This window comes from Saccopteryx leptura, chromosome 4 (assembly GCF_036850995.1).
Source record: "Saccopteryx leptura isolate mSacLep1 chromosome 4, mSacLep1_pri_phased_curated, whole genome shotgun sequence".
NCBI classification, from domain to species: domain Eukaryota; kingdom Metazoa; phylum Chordata; class Mammalia; order Chiroptera; family Emballonuridae; genus Saccopteryx; species Saccopteryx leptura.
Window position 1 is genome coordinate 213,066,489 of NC_089506.1, and position 26,854 is coordinate 213,093,342.

The 26,854-nt window shown below is 48.3% G+C and overlaps 1 protein-coding gene and 1 non-coding gene across 3 annotated transcripts in view; one reads left to right on the forward strand and one right to left on the reverse strand.

Moving 5' to 3' along the window:
* PDPK1 (3-phosphoinositide dependent protein kinase 1) overlaps nucleotides 1-26,854 on the forward strand; it is a 78,189-nt gene that overhangs the window by 19,787 nt on the left and 31,548 nt on the right. Inside the window, exons 2-7 of one of the 2 annotated variants that reach the window (XM_066382832.1) lie at nucleotides 3,405-3,488; nucleotides 13,764-14,030; nucleotides 17,843-17,885; nucleotides 18,151-18,288; nucleotides 23,190-23,334; nucleotides 26,321-26,418. In XM_066382832.1, coding sequence (XP_066238929.1) covers nucleotides 13,821-14,030; nucleotides 17,843-17,885; nucleotides 18,151-18,288; nucleotides 23,190-23,334; nucleotides 26,321-26,418 — 634 coding nt within the window. In that variant the 5' untranslated portion in view covers nucleotides 3,405-3,488; nucleotides 13,764-13,820. The remainder of the gene's footprint in view (nucleotides 1-3,404; nucleotides 3,489-13,763; nucleotides 14,031-17,842; nucleotides 17,886-18,150; nucleotides 18,289-23,189; nucleotides 23,335-26,320; nucleotides 26,419-26,854) is intronic. The other variant, XM_066382830.1, reaches the window with a different exon arrangement.
* Nucleotides 14,451-14,513, reverse strand: LOC136404668 (U7 small nuclear RNA). Its single transcript, XR_010751383.1, has one exon. It is a non-coding gene; the product is annotated as a U7 small nuclear RNA (small nuclear RNA).

Sequence of the window (26,854 nt, forward strand, 5' to 3'; positions counted from 1 at the left end):
CTATATGGAAAATTTTAAGTATGAACATAAAACAAACTTGCTTGTGCCCACCATCCTGCTTTAAATGTAGGATTTTGCTAAGTTCTTAGAAGTCCTCTGAGTGGCCATTCTAATTGTAATCTTTTCCCCTCTGGTCCAGAGGTAGCCTGTATACATCCTATGTTCATGTTAATCAAGTTTATGTTATTTAAGGTATATTAGGCAGAGCTTAAGCACCCGTTCAGTGAAATCTTATATTCAGTGTTTCACGGTATGTTTGTGGTGACATACCTCCAGAGTTAATATTGATGGTGCAGGTTAGTAAAATGCACAGACGTGGCGTTTACCGAGTTCTGAGACCAGTTAAGCCTGAGGACTAGACTTGAGGCTGCTGGCAGCCCAATATTGTGTACTCTGCCCACCTAGCCTGAGAGGCTCCAATGGGCTGGGGGGGAGAGCAGGAGGTCAGATGAGGTGACACCTGGGGAGGGGCGCCCATTGAACACTTCTTCCTCCCTTCTTGTCCTTTGCCCACCCTGCTGTGTAGAACAGTAGAAGTAGTTTTAATCTGGTCTTCCTTTAAATCCAGCTAGCCTAGCCTGACCAGGCGGTGGCGCAGTGGATAGAGTGTCGTACTGGGATGCAGAGGACCCAGGTTCGAGACCCTGAGGTTGCCAGCTTGAGAGCGGGCTCATCTGGTTTGAGCAAAAGCCCACCAGCTTGGACCCAAGGTCGCTAGCTCGAGCAAAGGGTTACTCAGTCTGCTGAAGGCCCATGGTCAAGGCACATATGAGAAAGCAATCAATGAACAACTAAGGTGTTGCAACGAAAAACTGATGATTGATGCTTCTCATCTCTCTCCCTTCCTGCCTTCCTGTCTGTCTGTCCCTATTTATCTCTCTCTCTGCCTCTATCTCTATCTCTGAAAAAAAACAAAAAACAAACAAACCAGCCAGCCACCTGGAACTTCAGCTCCTAAGTGTGGTTCTACACGGGTTAGGACAAGCTGCATTTTGCTGTGTTGTGCTGTGCAAGAGCATTTGGCTTTCTCATGTGTGCCAGCCCCCAGTCAGCTGTCAAAAGCCAAGGTGGACAGAGCATGTGGCATGGCACGGTTCATGTTAGGAGCACATGTAGGCAGGATCTCCACCCAAGAATCCCCTCACACCACCTGTGCCACTAAGTCACGCCCTGTCTTCCCTGTGAGTGCACGGCATACTTCATTCACAAAGTCCTTGTGTGTGTTTGTTTCTGGTGCCCAGCAGCACTCAGGCAGTGGATCGATGTTATCAACCTCATTTCATAGAAGAGTAAATTATGGGTCAGAGAGTGTGGCTCACCCCTGGGTATCCCCGGTGTCTGCTAAGTCACAGACCTGGAGCTGGGGCCCTCCGTTTTGCTGCTCCACCATAGTTCTTCATGGTGGAAGTCTGGGTGTGGGAGAGGCAGCGTGGTGACTGTCCCTACCTCGGACAGGTATTCTGGGCATGGCCTCGCTTTGTGAAATCTCCTGGAGTGAGAGGAGGTTCTTAGCAGAATGTTCTTTGCCAGTGAGCACAGCAGACCTGAGAGCAGAGTCCCTTTAAGGTTGAGCTGTTGGATTTGATGGCAACCTCCCACCCCTTTTACACACGTGCTATTGGAAGGTGTCCCCTCTCTGTGCTGTGTTGGCAGTACCTGTCCCGGTTCCTTCAGAGCTCCAGAGCACACTTCACGAAGGCACCACTTAAAGGCAAGCTTGACTTAACTGAGTGTGGGATCCTTGCTCTTGCTGGCCAGAGCCTCAAGCTTTGTGGCAGCATCTTGACCACACAAGGCCCTGAGTTTGGTCTTTCGTCTCCTGGTGTGTTACAGGAGCTCGGCCTTTCTATATTGTTTTTTTCTGACAGAGTTAGAATTGGGCCTGGTAATACAGTATATACTTAAATCAGTTTTAGTTACAGAGGAATAAACAGCACTTGGAGAGGGGTCCAGGGGCTTTTTTTATGATTTGATGGCCCCTAATTAAAGAAACTTAGTGTCTGTATCTTCCTTGTTATATCATTGTAAAAGTGCGCCTGGCCTGCTCCCTCTCAGTCAGCCTGAGTGCTTTTCATACATTTACTCATTGGGAATTGTCCTCATTCCTGACTATTGAGGTAAAGGATCTGAGCCACAGAGAGGTGATAGCACTTGTTCTGAGACAGCTAGTGAGAAGCAGTGCTCAACCCCGCAGAGAGCGGCTTTTAACAGTCCTGTAGTAACCCTTTCTGCTTGTACCTGTAATTGTAATTGTCTCTCCGAGGCCCATGACTAGTTCATAGACAAAAGGTTTATACCAGGTAGTAACTAATGATTAAGCTTTTCAATCTGTTATTTTGATAATCCTGGAGTTAGTGTATATCTCAGCGTGTGTGTTGAAAATTAAAAAATACAACAACACAAGTCTTAAGAGCCAAGATAGGTTTAAAGAATCCAGTTGTAGTTGCTGAAATATGGGGTATGTAGGCCCCAGCTTTTATTTATTTTTATTTTTTATTTTTTTTGTATTTTTCTGAAGTTGGAAACGGGGAGGCAGTCAGACAGACTCCCGCATGTGCCCGACCAGGTTCCACCCAGCATGCCCACCAGGGGGCGATGATCTGCCCATCTGGGGCGTTGCTCTGTTGCAACCAGAGCCATTCTAGCGCCTGAGGCAGAGGCCACAGAGCCATCCTCAGCACCCAGGCCAACTTTGCTCCAGTGGAGCTTCGGCTGCGGGAGGGGAAGAGAGAGACAGAGAGGAAGGAGAGGGGGAGGGGTGGAGAAGCAGATGGGCGCTTCTCCTGTGTGCCCTGGCCGGGAATCGAACCGGGACTCCTGCACGCCAGGCCGACGCTCCACCACTGAGCCAACCGGCCAGGGCAGGCCCCCAGCTTTGAATCCTTATTCCCTGTGCAGATAGATCTAAAGGCTTCCTCTCAGAATGAAAGACTCATTGCACTGACCCTGAGTCAAGCTGCAAACTTCTCAAGCTCAGTCTATAGAAATCCTTGCTTAATTTGCATTTTATCCTTGCTAAAGAGATAAAGGTATACAACAAATAAAGATGCTTGAGGGATCTCAGGAACATCAGTCAACCTTCTTCCCCCAAATTCAACTCCTTGACCTCTTGGGGCTCACTCGGGGCTCTTCTAGTCCTCAGACTTCGGACAGGATTGGGCAATTGGTAGGTAGGTGCTTAGTGACTATCTGCTATTGGAATGAATGGATAAATCACTTGTAATTGTCAGGAGTTTCATTTCAAAACCAAGGAGGAGAAACCATGTGTCTCCCATCCTAACACAATTCCTGCAAACCATTTTGGAGATGAAAGCGCCTCTCCACTTGGGTCCTCTCCCCTGTGTAGACAGGTACAGGAGCCCTGGAAGCCGTTCCTAGCATCCTCCTGATTGCTTCTCCCTCAGACCCTTGCCGTGACCTGAAACCTGGATGTGTTGTCTCACCTCTCCACTCCCTCATCTGCCAGTGCAACACTGTCCTCTCGCCAGGTAATTAAGGACTGTGAGGTATGCTTTAAAAACATGGCTCTGTATTATAAAACTCAGTTTCCACCTCCCTGACAGTCTTCTAAGGGTTAGGGAAGCTGATGTCTGCAGCTTTGGAGGAGGCAAGGTGTCTGTTATGAGACTTGATGGCAGGGGGAAAAGAAATCCCCCCCAAAATCCATGGGTGATTTCCTTGCCCCAAATTCATCTGCATTTCAGTCTTATTTGGAAATCAAATGTTTATTATATTTAGCAGGTCTGAATATTGGATACTGGATTTTTTTTTTTTTTGGATACTAGATTTTTCTTTTTTTTTTTTACAGAGACAAAGTCAGAGAGAGGGATAGATAGGGACAGACTGACAGGAGCAGAAAGAGATGAGAAGCATCAATCATCAGTTTTTCGTTGCAACACCTTAGTTGTTCACTGACTGCTTTCTCATATGTGCCTTGACTGTGGGCCTTCAGCAGACTGAGTAACACCTTGCTTGAGCTAGTGATCTTGGGTTCAAGCTAGTGAGCTTTGCTCAAACCAGATGAGCCTGTGCTCAAGCTGGCGACCTCGGGGTCTCGAAGCTGGGTCCTCCGCATCCCAGTCCGGCTCCCCATATCCACTGCGCCACCGCCTGGTCAAGCTGGGCAGCTCTGTTTCTCAGGCTCCCACCCCTGTGGTTTGAGTTGTCCAGAGGGGGTGTTTCAGGGGTGTTCCTGCCTAGCACCCAGGGATTTGTCTGGAGGTGGTCTGTTCTGTGGGCCAAGCTGCCCAGTATGAGCCTGGAGCCGCTCCTGCCTCGGGACCTTTGCAGTGGCCAGTCTTCTGCGGGGAAAGCCCTCCCTGGGTGTCCCTGGGGCTTTTTCCACCTCCTCGGGTCTTGGCTGGGTGTCACCTTCCCAGTGAGGGCTTCTCTGATTGTTCATATGTACACCGCTCTCATCCAAATACTCCCATCTCCCTTCCATGTTGTGTTTTCCTCACAGTAATTGTCACCGTATGACACACTAACTCCTACTTGATTTCTGTATTTTGGGGCATCTCTCAGCCCCACTAGAATGTGGTCTTTTTGAGGACATGGGCTTGGTTTTGTTCTTTGCTGTCTCTCCAGTGTCCAGGAGAGTGTGCTGCAGACAGTAGGTGCTCAGTGAACCATTGTTGATGAAGTGGATAAAAGCAGTGTGGTCTCGAGCATTGCATTTGCCTTAAATCATTGAAGCTGCTGTGAGGTGCTGGCGGAGGATCTGCCGTTTCACATAAAGCATGTGATGGAAAAGCAGCTGTGTATGTTTTTGACTGTATTACATCATCTATTATTTCCATTTTCAAAGTCCCAAGTTCTTTCTATATTTCACTTGGATGTTGATTTCAGAATGACTGGTTTTTCTTTGTGACTCATGAGGTTGCGGTGTTTTGAATATACAACAAAGGGGAAAGTGAAACTTTAAAATGTGCAGTGCGCCAAGCCCTGGCCGGTTGGCTCAGTGGTAGAGTGTCGGCCTGGCGTGCAAAAGTCCCAGGTTCGATTCCCGGCCAGGACACACAGGAGAAGCGCCCATCTGCTTCTCCACCCCTTCTTCTCTCCTTCCTCTCTGTCTCTCTCTTCCCCTCCCGCAGCCGAGGCTCCATTGGAGCAAAGATGGCTGGGGCGCTGGGGATGGCTCCTTGACCTCTGCCCCAGGCGCTAGAGTGGCTCTGGTCGCGGCAGAGCGATGCCCCAGAGGGGCAGAGCATCGCCCCCTGGTGGGCAGAGCCTCGCCGCTGGTGGGCGTGCCGGGTGGATCCTGGTCGGGCGCATGCGGGAGTCTGTCTGACTGTCTCTCCCCATTTCCAGCTTCAGAAAAATACAAAAAAAAAAAAAAAATATATATATATATATATATATATATATATATATATATGTAAAATGTGTAGTGCGCCTGACCAGGAGGTGGCACAGTGGATAGAGCATCAGACTGGGATGCGGAGGACCCAGGTTCAAGCCCTGAGATCGTCAGCTTGAGCGCGGACTCATCTGGTTTGAGCAAAGCTCACCAGCTTGGACCCAAGGTCGCTGGCTCGAGCAAGGGGTCACTCAGTCTGCTGAAGGCCCGCGTTCAAGGCAAATATGAGAAAGCAATCAATGAACAACTAAGGTGTCGCAACGAAAAACTGATGATTGATGCTTCTCATCTCTCTCCGTTCCTGTCTGTCCCTATCTATCCCTCTCTCTGACTCTCTCTCTCTGTCTCTGAAAACAAACAAACAAACAAAAAAACACCTTAAAATGTGTGGTGCATGATTAGCTCTCACTGCATTTCATTTCTGTATGTTAGTTTCTCCCTCCTGGCCATCACAGCACCATCTAAGGTTGTCACCCCCCTGGACAGTGCCGCAGTTCTCCAGCTGCTCCCCCGAGACCCTCTGGGCAGGGGTCAAACTAGTGACCTTGGCGCGCTGGGACAATGCTCTCTCTACTGAGTCAGTCACCCAGCCCGGGCCAAGATTTTTTTTAACCTGGTACAGCTCCCTCTGTGGAAAGCTGCTTCCTGTCGCTGGGCTTCTTTCTCTCTGCTGCTCTAAGGGGTGGCACAGGGTGTCACTGCACACAGGGCCTGCCCTACTGCTGAGTGCTTTGAGGGCAGTCACTGTACCCTTGGTGGGGTTCTTCAGGAAAGAGGGTAGAGTCTACAGCAGGGGTCCCCAAACTACAGCCCGCGGGCCGCATGCGGCCCCCTGAGGCCATTTATCCGGCCCCTACTGCACTTCCCGAAGGGGCACCTCTTTCATTGTGGTCAGTGAGAGGAGCACATTGACCATCCCATTAGCCAAAAGCAGGCCCATAGTTCCCACTGAAATACTGGTCATTTTGTTGATTTAAATTTACTTGTTCTTTATTTTAAATATTGTATTTGTTCCCGTTTTGTTTTTTTACTTTAAAATAAGATATGTGCAGTGTGCATAGGGATTTGTTCATAGTTTTTTTATAGTCCGGCCCTCCAACGGTCTGAGGGACAGTGAACTGGCCCCCTGTGTAAAGTTTGGGGACCCCTGGTCTACAGGATAGATCAGGACCTCTCAAACGGGAACTGTCCTGTGTATTGTAGGGTATTACTGCATCCCTGCCCCTATGCACTAGATTCCAGTAACACTTGAACACTTTCTTCCTTCCCTGGTATGGCAACCCAGTGTCTCCAGACATTGCCGAAGGTCTGTGCCAGGGATGGGGCACAATTGCCCCAGCTGAGAACACTGGTATGGAATATGCATCAGGGTCCCCAAACTCCCTGAGGCCCAGACCTCATAGTATGGGCTTCCTACTAGTGGACTATACTTTGGTGTTGCCACAATAGTTCCCAGGATGAACCCCACATTGGGTCAGGACTGAACCCATTCCCATGTACTGGACACACATGCTCACCTGGGGAAGGAACTGTGGTAGCACATCTGGTCTGAGCAGGTGCTTTTGGGCTGGGCTGCTCTAGTGTCAAGCTTGAAGTCCTCTACGTCCACATGTGTGGACATGAAGCAGCACATCTGTCACTTAAATTCTGCAGAGATGGGCAGTTTGCAGTGCCATCTCTGTGACTCTTTCTGCCTGAATCATGTCCCACTGTCTGCCACCCCAACAAACACCACCAGTGACAACAAAATTCTCACTTTTTATCCTCCAAATTTCAGTATTTTTCTCACCCACTCTCTCCTCTCTCACTTGCTCAGGTGTCCTGAGCATTTTCCATGACACATCCTCATGTATGGACAAGTGTCAGAGAGGGAAATGAGCAGGTTTTAGCCAGCGCAATGCTCCACTTGCTCCCTCCTCAGTGGGTGGCCTGGTGTTGCTCCATGTCACTGGATCTGTTGGGTTAGGGCCGTCCACCTGGTTCGCACCTGCACTCAGTGTTGGCCTAGCCCAGATTGGGTACAAACCTCTATTTTCTAAAGGACAGTGCTCTCCTTTGAAAATCTGTTTTAGAGACCTTTTTATAACAAAAGATAACCACTTTGACAAAAAGAAAAGAAAGCTCTCAGAAACCTGTGCTTATAAAGCAGAGTTTCGTTAGACTTAACCTTCTCGTTGTTCGGGGACTGCTCTCTCCGCACCGGGCACTTTGTTCAGTTAGCAGTCAGGAAGCTTGCGCTGAAGACAGCTTGCCTCGGTGAGTGCTCCTGCAGCCCCCTTCACTGTGTTAGGTCCTCTAAGAGCATTTGAGAATCAGCGTTGTCTGTTTGATGGTGGTGACCCCCAGATCTCCAGTGCCTCCTTGTTTCCGTGGACTTGCAAACACCTGCCGCCTGCTGTGCCCTGCCTCCTCAACCGTTGCAGCAGACCCTTTGGGGAACTGTGTTCTTGGATGTCACTTACGGCGCCTCCCAGTGTTGAGGTTCTGTCTGCTGAGGAGAAGCAATGGGCTATCCCCTCCCTGCTTGTGCCGGAAACCTTTATGACAGCTATGTTGGCACCTTTGCTGGATTATCTTTGGTCCGGAAGCATGTGATCCACTATGACATTTTTCCAGATCCATGAATCAGCCTGTCACATTTTGTTATTTAAGAATTTTATATCTGAGCCTGACCAGTGGTGGCACAATGGATAGAGCGTTGTTGACACCCTAAGGCTGCCAGCTTGAGCACAGGCTACCCAGCTTTAGCATGGGATCATCAACCCAGGACGTCTATATGCCGGGCCTACACTCTATCCACTTAGCCACACAGCCAGGGCCAAAAAAAGGTTTTAAAAAGAAATCAGGCCTGACCAGGTGGTGGCGCAGTGAATAGAGCGTCGGACTGGGATGTGGAAGGACCCAGGTTCGAGACCCCGAGGTTGCCAGCTTGAGCGCGGGCTCATCTGGCTTGAGCCAAAAAAAAAAAAAGCTCACCAGCTTGGACCCAAGGTCGCTGGCTCGAGCAAGGGGTTACTCGGTCTGCTGAAGGCCCGCGGTCAAGGCACATATGAGAAAGCAATCGATGAACAACTAAGGAGTCCCAACGAAAAACTGATGATTGATGCTTCTCATCTCTCTGTTCCTGTCTGTCTAGTCCCTATCTATCCCTCTTTCTGACTCTCTCTCTGTCCCTGTAAAAAAAAATAATAATAATAATAATAAATAGAAAAAAGAAATCAGATTCTCTTAGCCTGACCTGTGATGGTGCAGTGGATAAATTGTTGACCTGGAATGCTGAGATCGCTGGTTAGAAACCCTGGGCTTGCCTGGTCAAGGCACATACGAGAAGCAATGCTTCCTGCTCCTCCTCCCACCTTTCTCTCTATTTCTCTTCTCTCTCTAAAATCAATAAGTAAAATATTTTTTAAAATTTTATTTATTTATTCATTTTAGAGAAAGAGAGAGAGAGAGAAAGAAGGGGGGATGAGCAGGAAACATCAACTCCCATATGTGGCTTGACCAGGCAGGCCCAGGGTTTTGAACCGGCGACCTCAGCATTCCAGGTCAACGCTTGATCCACCAGAGGTCAGGCAATAAGTAAAATATTTTTAAAAATCAGATTTTCATAGATGTGTTTTACAAAGTCAGTCATATTTTCCCAATATTTCATTGATACATGTTTGGTTAGTTCCTTATATTTTCATACTTTGCCTGGAGTTATAATGATCTTAGCAGACTTTTAAGTAAAAGATGCCTGCCTCCACCTGGCTGTCTTGCAGCTTCGAGTCCTTGATGATGGCTGTCTGGTTGGGAGCAGGGATGGGGTGTGTATTCTGGGGTGACCCTGCCTGAGCCTGCCTGCCGTGTGGAGCTGAGGTTTCGACGGCACTGCGGGGACGCCCATGCCCCTGCTTGTTCTTGCCATCTGCTGCCTCCCTTCTCCACCTCCGTGCTTGTCATGTTTGGGTTACAGGATGTTCTGTCTAGATTTGTTTTTGACTTTGTTATGTGTTTTGCGCGTCTCAAGATGAGCATCTTGTGGTGGCTGAGCTGTCACCTGCTGCACACTGTTGATTACTTTGTGCCCACCTGTCTTTCTGTTCTTGGTGCAGGTTCTGCAGGACTGACTTCTTCCTAGCTTTCTGTGTCTCCTTTCCCTGTTTAGGTAGAGAGAAGGAATTTGTCTATTTTTTATGAACAGATATATACACAATACAAGCAACAGCTTTGTATGGCTGCATTCCCTTAAATATTCAAACTTATAAAATTAAGCATTCAATTGTTATGTTATAATATTGATATACTTTTTTTCATCATCTGTATGTATTGTTACAGACTCAGTGATTTTTCCCAGTTTCAGCTTATTCTGATCAGCTATACTTACTGGTCTTTTTTAAGTGTTTACAGCATAAGTTAGCCAGTAGCAGCCCCTACAGGACAGTTTCTCTGCCCTTTCCTGCTTCCATAACTTGTGTAGGTACTTCCTTTTCAGACCCAGCAAAGGATTCTTGCATCATATTGATTGTCTTTCTTCTGTTCCAAGACATGGAGTCAAGTGCTGTCCTGGGTTCTTTAACGGAGAGTACTATTAGAAACAGATCTGGGTGCTCTGAGTTTATTTCCTGTACTCCAGCAATCTGGTGGTGAGTAAGCTAATGATGTCACCACTAAAACACTTTGGGGTCAGAACTAGAAACTTTTTTTTATGGTTGTGAGTGCAACTTTTATGTATTTCTGAGTTGATGCTATCTCATCTCCTTTCTTTCTTTTTTTTCCAGAGACAGAGAGAGAGAGTCAGAGAGACGGATAGATAGGGGCAGACAGACAGAAACAGAGAGGGATGAGAAGCATCAATCATCAATTTTTCGTTGCGACACCTTAGTTGTTCATTGATTGCTTTCTCATATGTGCCTTGACTGGCGGACCTTCAGCAGGCCGAGTAACCCCTTGCTAGAGCCAGGGACCTTGGGTCCAAGCTGGTGAGCTTTTGCTTAAACCAGATGAGCCCACGCTCAAGCTGGCGACCTCGGAGTCTCGAACCTGGATCCTCCGCATGCCAGTCTGACGCTCTATCCACTGCGCCACCGCCTGGTCAGGTTCATCTTCTTTCTTAATGCCCATCTAAATTTTTAACTGTATTTATACCCACATCTCTTCAGTATTTCTATATTTTGTTGACAACTGTTCTGTTGTTGCTTTGTTAACAAATTACCAAATTTCTTTCCAGAAACATTTTAACAGCACAGGTTTACCATGCCAGCTGCAGTTACAGGAGTATACTTGCTTTTTTCTTAGTCTTCATTCTAGCCAGCATTAGGTATCTCTGTGTATTGGAAACACATTTAATCATTCTTATTTATTAATTTGTCCTCCTAAAGTATACTATGCTGTCTCTGGTTGCTGTAAATCATCTTCGAATACCGTATACATTTTTTTTATTTTTTTTTGTGGCAGAGGCAGAGTCAGAGAGAGGGACAGGTAGGGACAGACAGACAGGAAGGGAGAGAGATGAGAAACATCAATTCTTCGTTGTAGTTCCTTAGTTGTCCATTGATTGATTTCTCATATGTGCCTTGACCGGGAGGCTACAGCAGACTGAGTGACCCCTTGCCTGAGCCAGCGACCTTGGGCTCAAGCTGGTGAGCCTTGCTCAAACCCTATGAGCCCACGCTCAAGCTGGCGACCTCGGGGTCTCGAATCTGGGTCCTCCGGATCCCAGTCTGACGCTCTATCCACTGTGCCACCGCCTGGTCAGCCTATACATTTTCATCTCTTGTTTACTTTAGGTGTTTTGGTGCCTATTCCTTGTTCACTTCTTCATTAAAAGTTTTAATAATTTATAGATTTGAACGAGTTCTTATAAAATTAATCAGTCATCTATGATACAACTCTTTTTACTTTTTGAGAGGGAGAGACAGGGACATCGGTCTGTTCCTGTATGTGCCCTGACCGGGAAATTGAACTGGCAGCCTCCATGCTTTGATCCCATCCAAGTACTAACCAGGCCCGACCCTGCTTAGCTTCCGAGATCAGACGAGATCGGGCGCGTTCAGGGTGGCATGGCCGTAGACAGCCTCCATGCTTTGAGATGATGCTCTAACCAAGTGAGCTATCCACCACGGCATGCTTTTTAAAATTCAGATTTTGAATTTGTTTAGTGTGTAGGGAACAGTTAGTCTCTAAATCTGTTATCTTCCAAATTGTTTTTTGTTTGTTTGTTTTTGTATTTTTCTGAAGTTGGAAACAGGGAGGCAGTCAGACTCCCACATGCGCCCCCCCCCCCCGGGATCCACCCACCATGCCCACCAGGGGGCGATGCTCTGCCCATCTGGGGCGTCGTTCTGTTGCAACCAGAGCCATTATAGCGCCTGAGGCAGAGGCCACAGAGCCATCCTCAGCGCCCGGGCCAACCTTGCTCCAGTGGAGCCTTGGCTGCGGAGGGGAAGAGAGAGACAGAGAGGAAGGAGAGGGGGAGGGGTAGAGAAGCAGATGGGCGCCTCTCCTGTGTGCCCTGGCCGGGAATCGAACCCGGGACTCCTGCACGCCAGGCCGATGCTCTACCACTGAGCCAACCGGCCAGGGCCTGTCTTCCAAACTGTTAACCAGTTACTCCACCACAGTTTTTTTTTTAGCTTATTTTTTTTTTTTTATCAACTATAACTTTTATGTGTAATTAGCAGTTCTTGAACTCTTCTTTCCATTAAGTTATACTTCTGTGTTCTAGGACTGCCAGGTTAAAATTTATTTTATTTTAATTTATTATTTTTGTGTAAGATGAAAGTGATGCTGAGCTGGTGACTTCAGACATGCCGGCCTTAGGCTGCCAGGTCAGCGGCGCTGACCCCGGTGCTTCTTGTGGTTCTTTCTTTCCTGGGCATCCTCGTTGTGCTGCTGGGAGTGTGGAGAGCAGGGGTCAGGCGCCGCACCCTCTTCACCTGCGAGGCCCACCTAGTAGTGGTATTGCTTTTTTTTTTTTTTTTTTTTTTGGTATTTTTCTTTTTTCTGAAGCTGGAAACGGGGAGAGACAGTCAGACAGACTCCCGCATGTGCCCGACCGGGATCCACCCGGCACGCCCACCAGGGGGCGACGCTCTGCCCCTCTGGGGCGTCGCTCTGCCGCGACCAGAGCCACTCTAGCACCTGGGACAGAGGCCAAGGAGCCATCCCCAGCGCCCGGGCCATTTTTGCTCCAATGGAGCCTTGGTTGCGGGAGGGGAAGAGAGAGACAGAGAGGAAGGAGGGGGGGCGGGGGTGGAGAAGCAAATGGGCGCTTCTCCTATGTGCCCTGGCCGGGAATCGAACCCGGGTCCCCCGCACGCCAGGCCAATGCTCTACCGCTGAGCCAACCGGCCAGGGCCGGTGTTGCTCTTCTTTATTTATTTTTTTAAATTTACTTATTGATTTTTAGAGAGGAAGGGAGAGAAAGAGAGACAGACAGACAGAAACATCAGTCTCCTTCTGTATATGCCCCAACCAGATATCAAACTGGCCACTTTTATTTGTATAGTGACAACACTCTAACCAACTGAGCTATCCAGTCAGGGCTGCCTGGTTAAATTTTTATTTAGTTGTGGGATGCAGTGTCAAGCCAATTCATTTGTTCAAGCCCTAAGTCAGTGTCTTCCCATGTACGCAGTCTTTTTTTTCTTTTTTCTTTTTTTTTTTATGACAGAGGGAGGGACAGATAGGGACAGACAGGAAGGGAAAGAGATGAGAAGCATCAATTATTAGTTTTTTTGTTGCAGCTCCTTAGTTGTTCATTGATTGCTTTCTCATATGTGCCTTGACCGGGGGTCTACAGCAGAGCGAGTGACCCCTTACTCAAGCCAGCGACCTTTGGGTCATGTCTATGATCCCATGCTCAAGCTGCTGAGCCCATACTTAAGCCGGATGAACCCACGCCCAAGCTGGTGACCTTGGGGTTTAGAACCTGGGTCCTCTGTGTCCCAGTCTGACACTCTATCCACTGCACTACCACCTAGTCAGGCTTGTATACCCAGTCTTATATCAGCTATGGGTGGGTGAGCAGGCAAGGGCTTCTGGAACAATAGACATGGGGTGGTCACATGGTATGGACTGATTTCCTTTGTGAACGGGTTGGCGTTTAAGCTGGGCAGTAATGGGCAGGCTAACTGGCCGGCGGGTGGGGTAAGGAGTGTCGGAGAACCATGCAGTACTAAGGGAGGAGGGTGAGGGCAGATGGGTGCTGGTGGGGGGGTTCTGTAGAAAAGCAGGACAGGGAGAACTGGGATCTGAGCAGAGAAGGGTCTTGGGAGAGGAGAGCAGTGGCCTGAGCTGTGCGGCAGGGTGTCAGATGGTCTGCCTGTGCTTGGCATTTGTGTTTCAACAGCATCGACGCTTTAGTTCATGCTATGAAGAGTAAGCTGTTTTGAGTCTTACCTCTTTTTCCTGTGTCCACCAGTATGACACCGTTCCTATTCAGTCCAGCGTGGTGTTATGTTCCTGCCCATCTCCATCAATGGTGAGGACCCAGACTGAGTCCGGCACGGCCCCTGTTGTTCCCAGCAGTGGTAGCAGGCAGGGCCCCACTATGGACAGCACTGCAGCTGAGTCCCGAGCAACTGCCAACTCGTTGCAACATGCCGCGCAGCCACCACCGCAGCCTCGGAAGAAACGGCCTGAAGACTTCAAGTTCGGGAAAATTCTTGGTGAAGGCTCTTTTTCAACAGTGAGTACATGTTGTTGCTTGTGGAATGAATGTGTTTTTCTTGGACAGGCTGACCTTCTAGGCTCAGAGCTGGGAGACCCAGATATCAGGGTGATGGTCTTTCCTGAAAGGGGGTCTCAGGCCTCTGGGGGCTCCTTTCCTGTTGTGAAGGTCACTTGCCACCAAGTAGATCTCGTAGCTAAAATGTCTCAGCCATGATTTTGTAGATGAAAGCTTTAAAAGCCATCCTTTGATCTTATTTTGTATTTTTAAAAAATACAGTCATTTTAGCCAGGTATCAGCTGGTTACATTTCATATCCTGTGTCACATTGGCAAGGGTCTGGGAAGCTTTTCTGTTTCTTAGATTAAAAGTTGGTATTGTATAGTATCTCTTCAGGGTTTGGGGGACAACATTTTTTTTTTCTTTTTTTTTTGGGGGGGGGGACCTTCCGGCAAACACCGGAAGACCTACTAGACAAATTCAAAAAGAGCTATAAGCACTGGGGGGAAACATTTAACAACCTTTATTATTTTTGTGAAATATATATATTTTCTTCTTTTCCAAGTGAGAGGAGGGGAGATAGACTCCCACATGTGCTCTGACCAGGATCCACCAGGCATGCTCCGTCTGGGGCCGATGCTCTGCCCATTTGGGGCCATGCTAACAGCTAAGCTATTTTTAGTGCTTGAGACAGAGTTTCAGAGGCTCCATGGAGCCATCCTTAAGTGCCCAGGACCATTGCATTCAAACCATTCAAGCTATGGCTATGGGGCGGGGGGGGGGGGGGGGATGAGAGTGGAAAAGCAGATGGTCGTTTCTATGTGCCCTGCCCGGGAATCCAACCCTGGCCATCTACACACCGGGCCGACACTTGACCACTGAGCCAACTGGCAAGGGCCTTATTTTTATATTTTTAAAAATATATAGTGACCAGTGGTGGCTCAGTGGATAAAGTGTCAACCTGGAACGCTGAGGTTGCCGGTTCAAAACCCAGGGCTTGCCCAGTCAAGGCACATAGGGGAGATGATGCTTCTTGCTCCTTCCCCCCCTTGTGTCTCCCTTCTCTCTGACTCTCTTTCTCCTCTCTCAAATGAATAAACAAAATCTTAAAAAAAAAAAATTTGCCTTACCAGGTGGTGGCGTAGTTGATAAAGCATCGGACTGGGATGCCGAGGACCCAGGTTCGAGACCCCGAGGTCGCCAGCTTGAACGTGGGCTCATCTGGTTTGAGCAAAGCTCACCAGCTTGGACCCAAGGTCGCTAGCTCGAGCAAGGGGTTACTCGGTCTGCTGAAGGCCCGCAGTCAAGGCACATATGAGAAAGCAATCAATGAACAACTAAGGAGTCGCAATGCGCAACGAAAAACTAATGATTGATGCTTCTCATCTCTTCGTTCCTGTCTGTCCCTATCTATCCCTCTCTCTGACTCTCTCTCTGTCTCTGTAAAAAAAAAAAAAAAAAAAAAAAAAAAAAAAATATATATATATATATATATGAAAACACATTACAATCTTGACACTTGCTAGAGTAACAGCCCCAGTCTTGCTGGCCTCCAGATTCTTGTGTTCTCAGTTTCATAGACAAATATTATCCCTGCGTTGTCAAACACCCTCAGGGTAACTTGCTACCTGAGTGAGTTGTGCCTGTCTTGTGGTATTTTCCCTCTAAGTCAAAGAAATGAAGGTTCAAAGCAGCTGCTAGGTGGAGGCCTGAGTACCTGCTCCCCAGCTGGGGTACACAGTCTGAATCTGTGCCTTTGTAAACAGACAGCTCCCTGCCATCATTGTCTCCAAGCTGGGCCCAGTGTGCGTTGTGAAGATACCAGGTGGCACTGGGGGGCCCCGGCAGGGTTTCTGAACAGGAAGTCTTCCTTGCCTGGCCTTTGTGAAGAAACCTTATATGAAATTTGTTTCTCTTTTCTATTTCTGCATTTATGAAATATTTCAGAACACAAAGAACAAAATATTATAGTTTATCCATGTTTTCAACATTGTTTTAATTAATGTTAATTTTTTCTCCCCTTAAACTTTTAGATTTTTTTTAAATTGGCGGTTTTTGTTTAAATTATGAAAGAATTGTGCCCTTGCAATGAAAACCTACAACTGTGAGGACAGTCCGCAGTCCTCTGGTACTTACAGATTCTTTCAGGAAGAAGAAACTGTTTTGAAGAGCACCTTGTTCTGCACGGCTTCTAACAATAGTCCAGTGAAAGAAGAGTGCTCTCCTTTCTCAACTTTATTTCATTGGACATTTATCTTGACTGGAAAGGAGGGTTTACTTGTGAAACTCTCCCTTGTCTGGCCCCCTGAGGATGATCATGATGCCCGATTAATTCGGCCATCAGCCTGAGTGGCATGGAGGAATGTGTCATGCCTTGTTCTGTGGAAGCGGGGCACTGCCTACCCTGTGCCCATAAGGAAACCTGCATGTGAAATGCTGAATTCACACAACAGAAAAATGACATAACTATCCCCTTCAGAAAGGTTTTCATTAAACATTAGTACTCTAACAGTTCTTTCTTACTTACATAGCTAGTGTGTGCTCCTGCGAAGAAATTTAATGTTGCATAAATACATAACCAGCTCACTCCCCCATCACTTTACAGCATCTGAGAACAGTCCACACAGGTCCATTACTCTGAAAGGATCTTTGAGAGATCTTACCACTTGAGTATGCACAATCCAACCTCCTTCTTAGTGACTACAGGGCATTTCACCTGGTGCTTTTCCAAGGTTGCTTCTGATGAGTCTAGTGAAGAATTCTGTACTGGCATGTAACTCATACCCAGGAGCTGGATGAACCTGTGCGGCCTCCTGAGGTCTTCCCAGATGGCCCAGGGATATCCCAGGAGTTGGGCAGGTTTTCATATGCTCTCTGGTCCTCGGGCTGTACCGCTGAAGGTGTCTTAGAGGTATCTGTACCACCTGGCAGCGGTAGGGGCCACCCAGCATACCACCAAACTGGGCTCATCGGGCATTTGGAAATTGGTGCTCAGGTTGCACCCAGGGTTGGTTTGTGTAGAAAGGTCTTTCCCGTGTTGTGTGATGCCCATTGGCTCTCTGTCCCCTCGGTTTGAGCACCAGACTCAGGAGTACCACACAGAGGACACAGCCGGGAGTGTGACCACGGCCTGTGATGAGGGAACACTACTCCCAGGAGTCACTGTTCGCAGGCCACATGGACAGAATTGTCCCTTGTGTTCTCGGTATGGTGTCTGAGAGTGGCAGCAAATGAGATGTATGGTAACAATTATTTGAAAAAGCCCAAAGGGAGAATGGGCAGCTTTTAGCATGCACATATACTGAGGACATATTCTTTTTTTTTTTCTTTCTGAGTACATATTCTTAAAATTATCTTTTTTAATTCTTTTTTTTTACAGAGACAGAGCAAGAGTCAGAGAGGGATAGATAGGGACAGACAGACAGGAACGCAGAGAGATGAGAAGCATCAATCATCAGTTTTTCGTTGCGACACCTTAGTTGTTCATTGACTGCTTTCTCATATGTGCCTTGACCATGAGCCTTCAGCAGACCGAGTAACCCTTTGCTCAAGCCAGCAACCTTGGGTCCAAGCTGGTGAACTTTGCTCAAACCAGATGAGCCCATGCTCAAGCTGGTGACCTTGGGGTCTCGAACCTGGGTCCTCGGCATCCCAGTCCAACGCTCTATCCACTGCGCCACCGCCTGGTCAGGCAGGACCAATAGTATTTAAATGTAATTTTATAGTAGGGGATGGGTAGTCTGTGTGATTGGTTGTGGGGTAACTTGTGAGACTCGATGGCCTGGTTACATTTGGTGTTTTTTCTCTTTCCCCCTTTTCTTCCTAAAATAGGTTGTCCTGGCCCGAGAACTGGCAACCTCAAGGGAATATGCTAGTAAGTACTGACTCCAGCAAGCTATCTGGGCTGCAGGTATAGCACAATTCTAGGCACAAAGCTACCCAGCTGCCCAGTGCTTGGGGGTTTCTGTGCTGATTTTAAGGGGTAGGATACTTTTGGTCTGTTTTTGAAACCATGAAGATGGTGGCTGCATTATGTAAAAAACTTTTAATTTATACCAGTAATCGTTATAAGTTTAGTATTTTGGGGTTTTTCTTTTACCATTTCAGATCGTAGTAATTCACTTCTCTCTTACCTTAAGTTAAAATTCTAGAGAAACGTCACATTATCAAAGAGAACAAGGTCCCGTATGTAACCAGAGAAAGAGACGTGATGTCGCGCCTGGATCATCCCTTCTTTGTTAAACTTTACTTCACGTTTCAGGATGATGAAAAGCTGTGTATCCTTTGAATAGTCAAAGTGTTCTGAAAATACAGAGTGGCCCCTTATTATTTTGGCACTGTGACACCATTGTTGTTTTTGCAAGTAGCCCCTTGTCCTGGAAGGGAAAAAGGCTATCTATTCTAAATTCACAGCATGGCTTGGGCCCCTGGAGTTACTTCAAAGAGAACCATCACAAACATATTTAGATTTTTTTAAATTGATAAGCATTGTATTTAAATGATTGTTATTATTTTAACCCCATGGTTGCTACACATTTATTCAAAGTCTTCCCTCTTTAACCAGTGTCCTTGGAGTATCTATCAAGTCCTATGTCAGAGCAGGGAGGTGAGAGAGGAAGAATCAGCTTGGGGACCTGGGGCTCCTCTAAGGTGGGCACTTATATCTCCCCTCTTTGGCTCGGGCACGTGGCGTTTGGTTGGAAGGGACATCTTTTCCGGGCTCAGCCCCAGATGAGAAGTTCAGGGGTGACGCACAGGAGCCCAAACCCTTACTCCCTGTACCTAGGTGCTGTCCCTCCCTGGAGTCTTCTCTCTCTGTCTGTTTCTGTCTGATCACCCAGTGCTCCTGGCTTCCCACAGCTGTGCAGCTGCATCTCCGGCAGACACGTCATACCCGCTGATTCTTCGCTTTATCTGAGGGCACCGTGGCAGTCAGGATGGGCCACATGTCTGTGTCCCGCTGCTTCTCTCTGAGCCTCCCTATAGTGCAGCCAGACCAGCCAGTTTCTCCTCACTCCTCAGTCCCATTCCTGTATTTCTTCTTCCAAACCAAGACTTCCCTGGTTTGCCTGGTGACTCTCTTCTTAATCCCTGCAAATGTTCTTGGTTTCTACTTGACCAAGAGAGGTTAGACTGCCAAATGAGTTGGTTCAGAGCTTGTTCAAACCTTGGTCTTGGCACCTGTTCTTCCTGTCCTCAAGGTATCCAGAGCCCCTCCCCCTCACCACACCAATTGCAAAGCTGTCCAGTGTCCGAGGGTTTGCCTCTCCCATCTTCCATCCCCATCAGTTCAGGCTTCCTTTCCCTTCCTCCTTTCTACACATAAATTCCTCGGGGTTAAAACTTTGCTCAATTCTGTTTCCCCTTTACTACCTTTTTCTGTCAGCGGAATTTGTTCTTTTGTTTATTGAGAAGTCCTTGCTGAGTGCTAGGTGATGGGAATGTTCTGATAAAGTGAGGGCTCTGCCTTCATGGCATGGACCTTAGATTTCCATGCAGAAGTAAGGTGACACAGGTGGTCAACTGCCAAGGGACTGAGGGTAGTAAAGCCAGCTAGGGAGTGTTGGTGCATGCTACTTACTGTTTTAGCTTGGTGGTCTGAGTTGACAGTGTCAGGCAGAGACCTGGACAGAGTGAGGACAGGAGCGCATATGTGCGGGTGGAGCAGAAAGGTTGGGCATGGGTCAGTTCTTTGAGCTTCAGAGCCTGGTGAGAATTTTGGATTTTCTTCTAAGTGTGGTGGGGAGCCCAGAGGATCCCTAGCAGCACAGCCATTCACTCTGGCTGCTGCTTCAGTGATGGATCTAATGAGCGAATAGGCGAGAGAGAATGAGTTCAGGGTGGCTCTTGTGTGTGGACCTCAGAACCTGGGTGTGCAGTAGTTTTGTAATTGAGCTGGAGAAGATTGGAGAGAGAGCAGGGCAGGAGTAGATGTCGCATTGGCATTGGACACATTCGTAGGTACTCGCTACTGGAGGGCCAAGTGGGCTGCTGGGTGGTGGCCAGAGCTCAGGGAGGGGGCAGGACTGCTGGAGCAGCCGCTGGAAGGCACTCAGCAGTGGGAGAGGTCCGAGGCCGGGTCTTGGTCACCCCCATACACAGAAATTAACACGTGGAAGGGACCCTACTAGAAAGCTGGGGAGGGGGTGTTATTGACAGGGGTTTGAGAGGACAGAGAGACCCAGGGGCCACAGGATCAAATGATTTCTGAGGGAGGGTGCTACAGCCTGGCCAGACGCTGCAAGGGTCAAGGGCATGAGGCCTGGGCCTGACCTATGGATTGGCTCCCGTACAAGCTGTTGTTGACGGTGGCAGTTTAGAAATGGCAGGAGGGTCTGAGAGGTCTGGAAGTACAGGCAGTGCACAGGGCAGTTCTTCCCAGTGGATTTGCTGTAAAGGGGAACAGTAAAGTGGTCTACTAGCTAAGGGCATGTGGGGTGGGAGGGGGGTTCCTTCTTGGTGTTTTAGTTGTCACAGGATGTTTGTTTCTCCGCCTGGCTCTGGCATCACTCCTGGTACGCGCCTCTCTGCTGTCATGCCATGCAGCAGCCATTAGTGGTCTTCTGTGGACATTGAAGGGTCCTCTTCACGTCTGCTCTGTGTCTTTCACCTCTGAGGCCACCTTGACCCCTTGCTCCTCATGCTCCCTGGGACCCATGTGGCTGTGCTCCTCCTGGAGCCTGTGGGATCTCTTGCTGCCAGATTTTCTGGAGTCCCGGGCCTGGGCGTCTTGTAGGACCCATGGGACAATGTGTCTTGTTGGTTGGGAGGCTCCAGCAGATCACACATGCTTGGCTTCTTCTCCAAAGGTCACGTGCAGAGGGATTAAGTAGCTCAGAGTGAGCTTGCTGTCTAATTTTAGACAGGATTGGCCAGAACAGGGTAGATGGGGGGAGACTCGAGCTCTATGGCCAGCGGTAACTTTTGCTCTTAAATGTTAAGGCAAATTCCAGCGCCTGTGAAGGCTGTGAGGACTTGCTTTACCTTTGACAGGAGTGAAAACAGGGACTTCTTCCCCAGTTGAAATCCTTAGTGGCATATGTTGTATTGAGAGAGAAAGAAAAGGAAAGTCTCTGCTTGAAGAAAAGCCCCAATGTGCACACCATACTCCCTTTAGCCAATTGCAGGGGCAAACTCCCCTCAAGACAGGTGAGACACAGCCTGGGGACACGCCTGTGGCGGCCTGGAAACCAAGGCTCTGGAGGTTTAGCCTGACCAGACTCAGTCTCTGCTCTCAGGAAGGTTAGCTGAGCACCAAGACACTGCTGAGCACAACCCCACCCTTACCCCCAGGGTGCAGTGCGAGTCTGAGAGCTGAAGCCCGGCATCAGCAAGGACGCCTTTCCTCCTGCGGGGATGAAGGCTGAGGGCTTTTAGAGCCCATTTCTTGGCTAGCCTGCATTCTTCCTTCCTTCTCCACATGCTCAAGATGACTTGCAGCGTGGGGACGGGAGCAGTGCACCTGCGCACAAGGAGACTGGGCTCCAATCCTGTGTTTTGGCTCTGTGACTTTGAGTTAGCTGAGTTGCTTAGCCTGTCTGGGCCAGGTTCCTCTGTAAAGTGCAGGCGTTGGGCTCACCAGGCTCTGCTGTAGGCCTGTTCTGAGCTCATCCTGCCAGGAATTTATCCACTCCCTGTGCTACAGTAGACGACTGGTCAGTGCCCTCGGGCATAGGCTATGCTGAGGGAGGCAGGAACATTATAGAGTGGGAAATGCACCAATAAGTTCTGAAAAAGTGCTTTTGGAGGATGGGAAATGTGTGGTTGGAGGGAATGTGGGCTTGGAGCTGTGATCCTCAACATCTGTCGAATTCAAAACCTGTCAGTCACCTTCGCTTCATTGCTGAGCAGAGAACTGAAAGTACTTGTCACATAGGAAGTCGGAACTAAGGGAGCAGTCAGATAAGGGGCAGAACCCATGAAGCAGGAAAAGGCGCTGTGCCTGTTCTCTTGGCCAAGCCTCTGTGGGCTGCAGGCTCCTGGAAGACAGCATTCCTAACTGGCAAAGCTCCTTGGCTAGTTCAGGTGGGGTCACCTGCCCAGGCAGTGCTGAGCTCCTGCTTGGGGTCGGGCGGGCCAAAGTCTGCAGCCTTCCTTCTGGAGGTGGCAGAGCAGGGCAGAGGAGAGGGGCCTGGCTGCGACCCTTTGCATTTCCTGGAAGTGAGGTTTGTTATTTGCCTCGGGTTCCTATTAAACATCCTAGTTGGAAGGGCTTGGGTGGCCACAGGTAGAGCTGGTTCCAGGGCTGGTTTGGGCAGCCTTGGTGAGTGGTCCCTTCCTCCAGACTTCTCACTGTACTGCAGCTTCAGGCTTTTACTTGGTGGAAGATGGCAGTGCCATGGCAGATAAGCGAGATGGGACACCTGAGCACAGACTAGCCCCTTCCTGCCCCTGGCTACCAGCAGATACCTGTAGATTTCCATTAGTAGGCAGATGTTTGCTGCGTCTAGGAGGAAGCAGTTATATGGGATCCATTTATTTTTGCAAGCATTAGCCCTCTCTGGAAAAAGGAGAATAGAAATAAAACAAACCACAAATTACACTGTCCAAACAAGAGATGACTATATTCCTCGAGTCTCTCCCCAGTGGGTCACTAGCAAATGAATTGAATCAAGAAGTTAATAAAATGGCATTTCTCTTAATAAACTTGTCACTTTATACTTAAAAAGGAGCATTCATTTGAGAAACCTTTACATGAATTGACCCCTAGTACAGCACGTGGAATGCAGCTGGTGCTCAGTAAATGTGTACAGCCTGTGCAGGTGTGGGGGCTAGATCGCAATGGAGGCACTCTCCCCCTCCCCCTTCCCCTCCCTCTCCGGGCCCCAGTGCACACACCATAACTGAAACCTTCAAAGAGGCATTTGACTACCATCTCTGGCAGCTTCTCTTCACTGGCCCACAGGGGCCTTCTGAGGCCAGCGGGGTCCAGGAGAGGCACTTGTGCCATTGTGTTCTGGATGGGAAATTTCCCCCGGGGCTTCGCCCTGGAGCTAGGGTCTAGAATTCCCATTGGCCATGGGTCTGACTCTGGCAGAGTTTGACTATAAGAGGGGCAGTGGTCTTGGCCCATAGGTACCTTCAGTTTTCATTAATTTAAAAAATTTCTATTGGGTTGTTAAGCTTAATTTTTTTAAAAAATAACTTTTGCATTCTTCCTTAACTGTGCAATATTTAGATTTTGGGCTTAGTTATGCCAAAAATGGAGAACTGCTTAAATACATTCGCAAAATTGGTTCGTTCGATGAGACGTGCACGCGATTTTACACAGCCGAGATGGTGTCTGCTCTAGAATACTTGCACGGCAGGGGCATCATTCACAGGTACCTAGCTGAGGACGGGACTCTGCTCTCAGCGCGGGTCAGCTCTGGTGTGTTTAAGGGAGGGTGGGATGCCTCGTGTGAGAACTAAGAAGAGTTCACACGACCCTGACATTGAGAGCCTCACAGACCTTTAACTTCAGATAAAATTCCTCTTTTGTCTTTTTTTGCCAGGCTAACAGTTTTCTTAGCCATCTTGACTGCTGCTTTTGTCACTTGTAGCTTTTGCGTGTTCTTCTGGTGTCATTTTCCATGACTTTCTGATAGAGTCAAATTGAAAGTATTCAAATAAGCTATTTTTAGCCCTGACTGGAGCTCAGTTGGTTAGTGTTGTTCAGATACACTAAGATTGCAGGTTCAATCCCTGATCAGGGCACACACAAGAATCAACTAACGAATGCATGAAAAGTAGAACAAGAAATTAATGTTTTTCTCTTTCTTTCCTCCTTCTCTCTCTAAAATCAATCAATAAAAAATCAAATAAGCTCTTTTTTTTTTAACTGACTTTTTAAAATTATAGTAAGCCGTCCCTGGCCGGTTGGCTCAGTGGTAGAGCGTCATCCAGGTGTGTGGAAGTCCCGGGTTTGATTCCCAGTCAGGGCACACAGGAGAAGCGCCCATCTGCTTCTCCACGCTTCCCCCTCTCCTTCCTCTCTGTCTTTCCTCCTCCCACAGCCAAGGCTCCACTGGGGCAAAGTTGGCCCAGGCACTGAGGATGGCTCCATGGCTTCCACCTCAGGCACTAGAATGGCTCCTGTGGCAACAGAGCAATGCCCCAGATGGGCAGAGCATCGCCCCCTGGTGGGCATGCCAGGTGGATCCTGGTGGGGCACATGTGAGAGTCTGTCTGACTGCCTTCCCACTTCTAACTTCCGGGGGAAAAAAATAATAATAAATTGGGTTAAGCCCTGGCCAGGTGGCTCAGTGAATGAAGCATTGTCCCAGCACGCTGAGGTCTTGTGTTTGATCCTTGGTCGGGGCATGTATGAGAAGCAATCAACGAGTGAGTGCACAGCTAAATGAAAGACTACATGGAAAAGTGAATTGATGCTTCTCTCTCTCTCTCTCTCTCTCTCTCTCTCTCTCTCTATCGCCTTCCCTCCCTCCTCTCCCCCTTCTCAAATCAGTGGAAAAAATTCTTAAACAGAATATTGCATACTGACTGAATTACCTTTTATCTTTTTTAGCAGGAGTTGGGGACAGACAGGAAGGGAGAGAGATGAGAAGCATCAACTCGTGGTTGTGGCACCTTAGTTGTTCATTGATTGCTTTCTCATATGTGCCTTAACCAGGGGGCTCCAGCCAAACCAGTGACCCCTTGCTCAAGCCAGCGACCTTGAGCTCAAGCCACCAACCTAGGGCTTCAAGCCAGTGACCATAGGGTCATGCCTATGATCCCATACTTAAGCCACTGACCCCACGTTCGAGCTAGTGAGTCCATGCTCAAGCCAGATGAGCCTGCGCTCAAGCTGGTGACCTCAGGGTTCGAATTTGGGTCCTCAGCATCCCAGGTCAACGGTCTTATCCACTGAGCCACCACTTAGGCCTGACTGAATTACTTTTTAAAAATTGTGGTAGTCCCTGGCAGGTTAACTCAGTGGTAGAGCATCGGTCTGGTGTGTGGGATGTCCTGGGTTCAATTTCCGGTCAGAGCACACAGGAGAAGCAACCATCTGCTTCTCCAGCCGCTCCACCTCCCTCTTTCTCTTCCCCTCTCCTGCAGCCATGGTTCAATTGGTTTGAGCACATCAACCCTGGGCACTGAGGATGGTCTATGGAGCCTCTGCCTCAGGAGGTAAAAATAGTTCGGTTGTGAGCATGGCCCCAGATGGGCAGAGCACCAGCCCCCATGGGGTTGCTGGGTAGATCCTGGTCAGGGCGTATGTGGGAATCTGCCTTTTTTATCTCCCCACCTCTCACTTGAAAAAGAAGAAAAAAAAAGGATGTGGTAAAATACACAATATAAGATTTACCTTTTTTTTTTCTTTTTCATTTTTTCCGAAGCTGGAAACGGGGAGGCATTCAGACAGACTCCCGCATGCGCCCGACCGGGATCCACCCGGCATGCCCACCAGGGGGCGATGCTTTGCCCATCTTGGGGCGTCGCTCTGTTGCATCCAGAGCCATTCTAGCACCTGAGGCAGAGGCCACAGAGCCATCCCTAGCGCCCGGGCCATCTTTGCTCCAATGGAGCCTCACTGCGGGAGGGGAAGAGAGAGACAGGAAGGAGAGGGGGAGGGGTGGAGAAGCAAATGGGCGCCTCTCCTGTGTGCCCTGGCCGGGAATCGAACCCAGGACTCCTGCACGCCAGGCCGACGCTCTACCGCTGAGCCAACCGGCCAGGGCTAAGATTTACCATTTTAATAATTTTTTTGTTTTATTGAGAAACAAGTAACATGCATCACTGTATAAATTTAAGTTGTACAGCATGATGGTTTGATTTACATGTATTATGAAATGATTACCACAGTAGGTTTATAAGCTCATTTTATGGATTAAAAATGATAGATACTACTTCAGTAAAAAGTTTATTAATAATAGATGCAGAACCTGATCAGGCAGTAGCACAATGGATAGAGGATTGGCCTGGGACACAGGACCTAAGTTCGAAACCCCATGGTCGCTGGCTTGAGCAAGGGATCATTGGCTTGGCTGGAGCCCCTGGTCAAGGCACGTATGAGAAAGCAATCAATGAACAACTAAAGTGCCGCAGCTATGAGCTGATGCTTTTCATCTCTCTACCTTCCTGTCTATCTGTCTCTGTCACTAAAAAAAAAAAAAAAAATGCAGTTAGGAAGGGATATATTATGTCTTCATTGTATGCAGTTGATATTTGTTCAGTGTAAACTTTAGACTTACATTTTTGGTTGTTAATCTGTAAACCTAAGACTTAACCAGTTCATTTTGTTTTCAGCAAAATTTAGAGTATGTGTGTAATAAGTTACTCTTTTAAATATTTATTTCAAATGTAAAAAATCTGCTTTCACAGGGACCTGAAACCAGAAAATATTTTGTTAAATGAAGATATGCACATCCAGATCACAGATTTTGGAACAGCAAAAGTATTATCCCCAGAGAGTAAACAAGGTGGGTGAGTGCTTTATTTCCAGCTTAGTGTATAGATCAAAAACACCTCTTATCAGTGAGATGAATTTCATTGTGTTCATCAGAGTGACAGATGTTTGTTACATCTGTGCTGATTGTGAAATGGGTGCTTGAGCATTCACAGCGGGAGCTGTGTGCTTGCGCTAGTGGGTGGCGGGAGGGCCTTCCTAGGCCGCCTGAGGATTGGTCCTCCCGGCCTTGAGTGGGGGGTATTAGGTCACTGGGCCTTCTTTACATGTTGTCACAGGTCCCTGAAGTGTCCTGTGGCTCAGCCTCCCTAGTCTTAGAGGGGCAAGGATGCCACAGTTATTCCTGGTCTCCCATGCAGGAATGTGGGATCCGTGTGGGCAGCTCTCCGCTCTTCCTTTTAGTAGTGCAGGCTGTGACGGGCGGGAGGGGCACTGTCCCTGTATTCCAG